This window comes from Mastomys coucha, unplaced genomic scaffold (genome assembly GCF_008632895.1).
Source record: "Mastomys coucha isolate ucsf_1 unplaced genomic scaffold, UCSF_Mcou_1 pScaffold12, whole genome shotgun sequence".
In the NCBI taxonomy this organism is placed as follows: domain Eukaryota; kingdom Metazoa; phylum Chordata; class Mammalia; order Rodentia; family Muridae; genus Mastomys; species Mastomys coucha.
The window spans coordinates 31,452,992-31,462,209 of NW_022196894.1; the positions used below are offsets into that span (position 1 = coordinate 31,452,992).

At 43.4% G+C, this 9,218-nt stretch overlaps 1 protein-coding gene across 4 annotated transcripts in view; it reads left to right on the plus strand.

Annotated features, from left to right (window-relative positions):
- Heg1 (heart development protein with EGF like domains 1) overlaps nt 1–9,218 on the plus strand; it is an 86,024-nt gene that overhangs the window by 71,024 nt on the left and 5,782 nt on the right. For all 4 annotated transcript variants that reach the window (XM_031363724.1, XM_031363723.1, XM_031363726.1 and 1 more), the window contains one exon: nt 6,862–6,949. In XM_031363724.1, the coding sequence (XP_031219584.1) occupies nt 6,862–6,949 (88 nt within the window). The remainder of the gene's footprint in view (nt 1–6,861; nt 6,950–9,218) is intronic.

Sequence of the window (9,218 nt, forward strand, 5' to 3'; positions counted from 1 at the left end):
CCCCTCTGCTGCCCCCTCCCCCTCTGCTGTCCCCTCTTCCTCTGCTGTTCTCTTAGGCTTGCACACTTTCTTAGTTGCTTGAATTTTATGTTGTTTCCTCTGCACAGGTGTATATTGTCACCCCTGCTGCTTTGAGTTGCTTCAACTTTTTCCCATCTCATGCATGCATGTTTGTATACATGTGTATTTATGTATATATGTGTATTTATGTATATGTGTGTAGATATGTGTATTGTATATATATATGTGTATGTATGTGTATATGTATGTGTGTATATGTATGTGTGCATGTATGTATGTATGTGTTTATTTTTGAATTGGGATCTAACCTATCTCCCATACTAGCCTAAAACTTACTTTGTAACCTAAAATAACCTCAAACTCACAATCCTCCTGCCTCAGCTCTCCAAGTACCGGGGTTATAGGCATGCACTACCATGCTGGCCATCTTTTTCTCTTTTGCAAATTAATTGTACTTTGTCATAGCATAGAACAGTGTAAAATCAATTAGAGTAGAGGTGTAAGGAAAGGGGAGCCTGCACACCATCTGTCACCCATTATACACCACACACCGTCTGCGTGAGGACCAGCAGGCATCTGCTAGACAGAGTTCCAGACCTCCTCACTCCATACCCACGGAATCAGAATCTGGAAATTTACCAAACCCAGCAACTTTCTTATATACTGCATTGCATGCATCCTTACAGCTTGAAGAGTACAGGTGCCATCTGTGTGAATGTGTATCTCCTTTTCAAATAATTGGAGCTCACTGGATATACTATTTTTTAACCTAAACTTTTAAAGTTATACTATATTTTAACCTATTTTTTAAAACTTTTATTTTTTAAAGATTTTATTTTATTTATAGGAGTACACTCTAGCTGTTTCCAGACACACCAGAAAAGGGCATCAGATCCCATTACAGATGGCTGTGAGCCACCATGTGATTGCTGGGACTTGAACTCAGAATCTTTGGAAGAGCAGTCAGTGCTCTTAACCACTGAGCCATCTCTCCAGCCCCTTTTTTAAACTTTTAAAGTTAAGATTTAAATTTATATGAGTGAGTATTTTGCCTGCCTGTGTATATCTGCACAGTGTATATACCCAATGTCCACAGAGGCCAGAGAGGGCAGTGGATCCTCTGGAATTGAAGTCATAGATGATTGTGAGCCACCATGTGTGTGCCAGCAATCAAACCCAGGTCCTCTGGAAGAGCAGCCAGTGCTCAGCCATCGCTCCAGCCCCGTCACCTGTTTAACTGTGCAGTGATTTCATTTCTACACTCTTACTATGTTAATTTTGATACTGCCATACTATTTTATACTATAATTTCCTTCTGGTTACCTTTTACAACTCCTTTTTTTACTAGCTTGTCTTCAAAGCCATTTCTCCGGTTTATGGTTACTGTCACTTCATGAGTGCAGAACTCTCACTGTTGTTCCTCCTTAGTTTCTTCCTACCACAGACATTTTTGTCCATCCCCCTTTCACACCTGTTCCACATGCCCTTTGCGCTCTGGCTCTCGCAGATTCAGTCCCTTCCTTTTTGCAGTGGCTTTTTAGAGCTGTCTTTTCGGTTTACAGTCTCTTCCAACGAACTAGAGCATTCCACTTAAGGATATTTCTGACTGTCTTCCACCCACCCAAAACCTGGTATAGAAAGAACTTCTCACTTTGCTCCCCAGACATTGCATATAGCCATAGGGAGAGTCAGAGGGAGGGAGTGCTGTATGTCAGCAGGAACAGCTCAGCACGCATATAGCTCAGTGTGCATGTCCCGAAAGCCAGAGACAAAACAGGAGGAAAGTCAATCACTAACCACCCACGTGTCAAAGCGAGCTGCCCATCCACTGGCCTCAGGGGCGTCCGTCTTTTCCCATTGGAACTGGAGGGAAGCAGGGCGTGGGAGGAGAGGGATACTATTCTGTATTTGATATCCCAATAGCCTGGTGAGATGGAAGGGACAGAAACCCCAGCTGAGAGTGAGTCACGTGGAAAATTCTCCCAAAGGAGGAGAGTAGGCATTCCTCCCACTATGTGGGAGTCACACATAGCCTGGAAACTCGAGAAAGGGAAACTTCCAAGAAAGAAAAGGCCTTGAGTTGGAAGAGGATGGGAAGGCTTCGGAGGCAAAACTCTGTCCCACCTTATGTGGTTAAGCAATGAATGAATTTTAAACGAAAACCAATGCAGCTTCCTAGGAAGCTCTGTTATGCAGTTGAAAGAGTGTTTATGGATTAAAGTTCTGGAATAAGGCTGGAAAGCTTAAGCAAAGTTTATTGGAAGGACGTGTCCTGGGATCTGAGTGTCTGACATGGCAGGGATCGCTAGAGTGGGCAGCCTAGGTTGGAGTTTATAGAGCAACCCAATTGGGACTCCACCTCCTCTCTGCTTTAGCTTCACAGGCTTAACAGAGTCCCCTTACAGCTCTTGAGTGTCTGTGTTGTGGTTTAGTCATTTTGAAAGAGAAAGTTTTCTCTGCTTTCCACATGAGTCGGGGCGATGAGTTCATTTCTCATCAGCTGTGGCTGAGAATGTCAACAGGAATGCACGATGGAGGGATTAGACAGTTCCAGGAGTGGGTGGGGTACATAGGCAATGGGTTTCTTCCAAATAACTGTATAAACAAAGCTAAGAGCTCCAGAGGCAGGTGGCATCCAAGGTTGGTTTGGTGAAAAATGCAAGCAAAGATAATATCCTCAGGCTGAGAGGATGGCGCTGGCCAGCACCGAACTATCAACGGGTGTTCATAGGGAAGGAGACACGAGGACCCCAGCTCAATCTGCAGCATCTCCTCACACTAGGAAGCACAGGACAGAGATCACATCCCTGTCTCACACTCACAGCGCCCCTCCACGGCCAGAAGCAAGCATGACAGTTGGCCTTTAGGGGAAGAAAGACCCGGTGAAGCCCGGGTGTCACAGAAAGTGCAAGTCAGCACTTGCACCTACAAGATCAGTTAAAATGATTTGATTCTGTAAGACACTGCCCTTGGTAGAGATGGGAAAGGGCCTATGACATCTCTTCATCCTGTTACCTTTTATTATTATTTCTCTTATTTAAAAATTTTTAATTTGCATGCACATCCAAGTTTCACATTGGCATTTTCAAGCATAATTCTTTTAGGTTAGTTCTTTTTACCCTATGAACCCCTCAAGTCCCTCCCACCACCCATAGATGCCTGTTGTCACGTGTGTCCTATCACCTCCTCCTTAACTCTTAGCTGTCCCCTCTCATGGTCTCCTTTTTAGTTTTATAGCTCACCTCACTTCCACTCCTACCCTCACATATAAACATTACACACAGGGATCACTTAGTATATTTTCCAATTCTATCCTTGTTACTGCAAGTCTTGTACTGCCATAGCACACACACTTAGAAGCGTTCACATTACTGTGACATCCAAACATGGAGACCTTTAAAAACAGAATATTGCTGTGTTTTACCAATATATTGGTCCTCAGTGAATGCAATTAGAAGAGGAAGAAAAGGCAGTGTATGGTAGTTGGGTACCTAAAGGGAAAGATGGGAAAATGAGTAAGACTTTATTTTGTTTATTCAAGAAGCTCTCCAGCCAGGTATGATGGCACACACTTGTAAGTCTAATATTTGGAAGGTTAAAGTAGGAGGATCATGAGTTTGAGGCTAGCCTGGGCTACATGGTGAGTTCCAGGCTACCCTTGGCTATATAGGGTATAGCCTTATTTCTCCTTGCTCATTGTGTTCCTTCTACTTTCATGCCATTCTTGTGTGTGTGTGTGTGTGTGTGTGTGTGAAATACATATATATATTTTTTAAATTTAGGTTTCTCATATGAGAGAAAGCAGACAATATTCATATTTCTGAGTCTGGCTTATCTTATGCTATACAGTTCCATCTATTTTCCTGCAATATATTGCTTTGTGGGTTTTTTTTTTTCAGACAAAACTATTTCAAAGAGGAATGTAACCTGCAACCACTTGCAAAGATCACTACCATAACAAATATTTGGTTGTTTTACTATACGTGAAAAAATTTAGTTTGATGGGTAGTATAGAAATTAAACTTTTTTGTTTGTTTGTTTATTTGTTTGTTTTGAGACAGGGTCTTTCTGTGTTGCCCTGGCTGTCCTAAAACTTGCTCTGTAGATCAGGCTGGCCTTGACTTTACAGAGATCTGCCCGTCTCTGCCTCTGAGTGCTAGGATATAGTTTAGATTTTGATTTTTAAGAGAAGAAGACACTGGGCATGGTAGCATATGACTGTAATCCTGGGCTCAAACAGGAGGATTATTTCCATTTAGAGACCAGCCTGGACTACGTAGTAAGTATAGGCTACTAGGCTATTGAGAGTCTAGCTCAACGTAAAAAGAAAAAAAAAAGGTAGCCAGGCAATGATAATACTCACATTTAATCCCAGCACTTGGAAGGTAGAGGCAGGTGGACTCCTGAGTTCAAGACCATCCTGGTCAAAGAGAGAGTTCCTTGACAGCACACACACAAATAATAATACAAACAAACAAACAAACAGCCTCCCCCCCCCCAAATAAAAACACCAGGGGAGGCAAGCATGGTGACACAGGCCTGTAATCCTAGCACTAGAGAGATGGAGAGACAGGAAGCAGTTCAAGGCCAGCCTTGGCTACATGAGACCCTGTCCAAAAAGGGGGTGCAGAGCATAGAGAAGCCAGATGTGATTGTCTGTAATCCTAGCACTCTGAGTGTAGAGGCTAGCAGGAGTTCAAGGGCATCCTTGGCTACATAGCAAGGTAGAAACCCACCTGGGCCATACATGACACTTTGTTTCAAAAATGAAAGTAAGTAACTAAATAAATAAATGAGTAAATAGGGCACTGGGAGCCCCCGGAGTCTCTTGAAACAGGAAGCAGCAAGATCAGACTTGCTGTCCAGAGAAGACATGACTGGAGCTCGGGGCAGAGCTGGTAGAGATGAAGAACAGGGATGTGGGCTGGAAAGATGGTGTGTGGTTAAGAGCACTAGCTGCTCTTCCAGAGGGCTAGAGTTCAGGCTCCAACTTGGGTTGTTCACAACTTCCTGTAACTCCAGCTCCATGGTGTCTGCCACCCTCTTCTAGCACATACACACAGAGACAAACACAGATACACACATACATATACACAAATGATAAAAATTAATTCTTAAAAAGGGGTTGGGGTGGGGACTAGAGAGATGGCTTAGTGGTTAAGAGCACTTGTTGCTCTTCCAGAGGACCGAGGTTCCATTCCCAACACACACATGGTGGCTCACAACCATTTGTAACTCCAGTTCCAAGAAATCCAATGACCATTTCTGATCTCCATGGTCAGTGATGCATAAAATATATATGTATTAAATAAATGCATAAAATAAATATTTTTTTTAAAAAAAATGCACAGTGGATGCATCAAAGAGGTTTGTCTTTTTACATGTGCACAGGTGCATGCACGCTAATATATGAAATTGAAGATAATTATGTAAAAGTAATAATACAGCAGGAGTTGAGACATAACAAGAGATATCTGGACACATATATTAGAGGTGAGAGAGAAGAGGGACGCATTCCATAATTTGGCCTTGTTCCCTCTATATTGCAGAGCTAATCTTTGTCATAGTAATCCGGCATCTCTGCTGCCCATTTAAATGAAAGGATAGATCAGGGGCACACAGCTTATCGTTTGAAAGTTCTGCTCATAGCCCCTGATCTAGGAGTCCATCCAAACGGGACGAGAGCCGGAGAGCCGTGCCGTAGCCTTGCCTTTATAGCCGTGTCTGCAGGTCATGGTTCAGTCTTAGAATACTTTGAAAGAGTCTGATCATTTGGGGCTAGAGAGATGGCTCAGTGGCTAAGAGCACTGCCTGCTCTTACAGAGTACCTGGGTTCCACTCCCAGAACCTACGTGATGGCTCACAACCCTCTGTAACCATCCCAGCAGATCTGATGTCCTTACCTGGTCTCTTTGGTCATGTCACAGAAAAATAGTTGAATAAAACATTGGTAATGAAATATAAAATAAGTATTTTTTTAAAAAGAAAGAAAATCCAGTTACTGGCCTTTCATATTAGCTCATCCAACCTTAGAAATCAATTTTTATTTTATTTCCATAAGAAAAAACTGAAAAATTTAATGTATCATAAATTTTGCTACAAATATACAGATATAAAACCCAACTAATTAGATATGTTAGCATTATTATATCTGGTATATGCTTCTATCAGTGCTAATTTCGGGTAACTAAATCAATGTAGAAGAAGCCTTCTGGGTCTCTGGCATAGTTTATGTAGTGACCCAGACTCTGACTTAGCAGATTGGTAACATTTCTTCTGAAATTGAAGAGTTTAACCTGTCTCCATTCTGTATTACCAAGTAAGACCCTAAAACTAAATCAAACATCTGGTGTTTTGTTTTGAAGCAGGGTCTCACTGCTACCCTGGCTTGACTGGAACTCACGATGTAGACCAGGCCGTCCCTGCCTCCAGAATGAACCACGAATCTATATCTTCACTATTACCATTAAGATAAAAAGTTTAATTTCCTGATGTATAATTTTCACATGATTAAAAAACACCCAAGTGAGAGAGGAAATAAGAGTAAAATCTTTCAGAACAGTTTGGGGAAACTTGACGGTTGCCTGTCTCTCTTTTGTGGTTTAGTGACATCATCAGGACTGCTCTAGAGAAAGGAATTTGGGGCTGAAAGAGGGAATCCACTCAATACAAAGGAAGCAGAACTCTAGCCTCTGAGGATCTCTGGGCCAGAGAGCAGGCATTTGGAAAGAGAGAACAGTTAGGGCCATGCTGGGCGGGGTGGGGTGCGGCGGAGGCTTCTGACTCAGGACCTCCTGCTAATCGGCCCTGTTTGTTCATTCCATTGTCTCCTGTGTTTAGCCTATCAGCTTATCACTGTGGTGATCGCAGCAGCAGGAGGTGGCCTCCTGCTCATCCTGGGCATCGCACTCATTGTGACCTGTTGCAGGTGAGTGGTGAGACCTCTCATTTAGATCCCCCTTTCATTGCCTGTGCTATATGAAGGTGGAGTCTTAACCTTGAATAAACTAGCACGTGGGAGGCAGAGGCAGAAGGAAGATGACTCTGAGGGCAGCCTGGGTTTATTGCAAGTTCTAGACAAGCCTGGGCTACATAGGAAGGCCCAGTCTCCAAAGCACCAAAACTAAATAGATAACACAATCAATAAAATAAGAAAGTGAATTGGACTTTATCAGAATAGAAAGCTTACAAACTCTGGAGCTGAGGACGTGGCTCAGTTAGCAGAGTGCTTGTCTAGCATACGTGAAGCCTGGTGCTTACTCCTCAGCCACGAAACATGATATTGTCCTCCTATGATCCAGGAGGTAAAGGCAAGAGGAATCAAGAATTCAAACTCATCCTTAGCTATAAAGCAAGTACAAAGCCAGCCAGGAATACAGGCAGCTGTTTTTAAAAATACAGCCGAACTTGGTCACACACATCTTTAATCCCAGCACTCAGGAGGCAGAGACACTTGGATCTCCTTGAGTAAAAAGGCCAACCTGGTCTACATAATGGGTTCCAGGTTCTGGGACAGCCAGGACTACACAGCAAGAGTGTCTTTAAATAAATAAATAAATAAATAAATAAATAAATAAATAAAAACAAATAAATAAATAACAGAAAATAAGAAATGTTGATGAGAATGTGGTGAAATTAGAGTCCTTATGCATGCATGGCTGACAAGGACAGAAGCAAGTAAAGCGGCTTTGAATGTCTGGTAAGCCCAGGACTGGTCCCAGGGGATGCCTAAGAGCCATACAGCACATCCAAACAAGAACTTGGACCTGTGTATTCACAACAGTCCTATTCCCGAGAGTCAAAGGGGGGAGCAATCCTAGCGCCTATGGGTACAAAACCCAGATGTGACAGAGCCACATTCTGTCAACCACTGACTGACACACAAGTGAACCTTCAAAACCTTGTTCTCATCTCAGCGATCATCTGGGGTGTGATAGGAATATGCGTTATTAGAGTCTCCGCATCCAATAGAGATAGAAAGTAGACCAGTTGGAATCTAGGGTAGAGGTCAGGGTGGAGAAGTTGGGGAACCAGGGGATGATCGCTAAGGGGTCTGAGACTTGTGGGGATGACAAGGTCCTCTTAAAATTGGGACGATGAGCCGGGTGGTCGGTGGTGGCGCACGCCTTTAATCCCAGCACTTGGGAGGCAGAGGCAGGCGGATTTCTGAGTTTGAGGCCAGCCTGGTCTACAGAGTGAGTTCCAGGACAGCCAGGACTATACAGAGAAACCCTGTCTCGGAAAAAAAAGAAAGAAAGAAAGAAAGAAAATTGGGATGATGGTCACACCACTGTGAATATGTTAAAAAAATAAAATAAAACCTTATATGAGTACATTGTATGGTTTTGCCAGTCATCTCTCAGAGCTGTGTCTGTATAGAGAGAAGCAGACAGAGGAAGGGAAGTTGCTGCCTGAACTATTTTAGCAGTAAAGAAGCAGGGGCCATAGTATGGATGAATCTTGGCTCCAGGCTTCCTGCAATGGAGTTTCTATGAGAAAGGAAGAGAAAGAGAGAACGAATCCCCCTTGTCTACAGTTACCTGTTCAAGTAGAGGAAAATTACAATTGTTGATTTAGAAGATATCAAATGGAAAGAATTACTTGTACGTGACAGACGGAGGGACCTTTCCAAAATCACTAGTTATCTTTCCATGCCAGTGATAAAGGGACATTTTAAGGCATCCTCTGCCTCCAGGAAGGCTGCCAGGAATAATCTACTGTAAGCACCCACTCAAGAATACAAGCTTTTAAGTATCGCTTCTTAGATTACCATTAAAGATAAGCATGAGCCTGTTGAGGGCAGTTAACCGGAGAAACAGAGCCTGGCAGCTGGGGGCACATAGGCCTTGCATTGGCAACAGTCTCTGCCACAGCCTTGTAGTCATTTTAGGAGGGAGCCTGGACTCTTGGGTACTGAATGGGCAGCTCTGCTTGGAGCCTGGAGGGAGCCAGCACTGAAGGCTGAGTCATTTCTGTGCCTTTCCCAGGAACTTAAAGTGCCGGAGAAAGAACAACAGGCTTCAGGGTCTCTTACTCAGAGCAAATTAATTAAGCATTTCTGATCCTCAGCCCACAAGACAGGTTTAACACAGTTGTCTTGCTGGGTGGTGGCGCACACCTTTGATCCCAGCACTGGGGAGGCAGAGGCAGAGGCAGAGGCAGAGGCAGAGGCAGAGGCAGAGGCAGAGGCAGAGGCA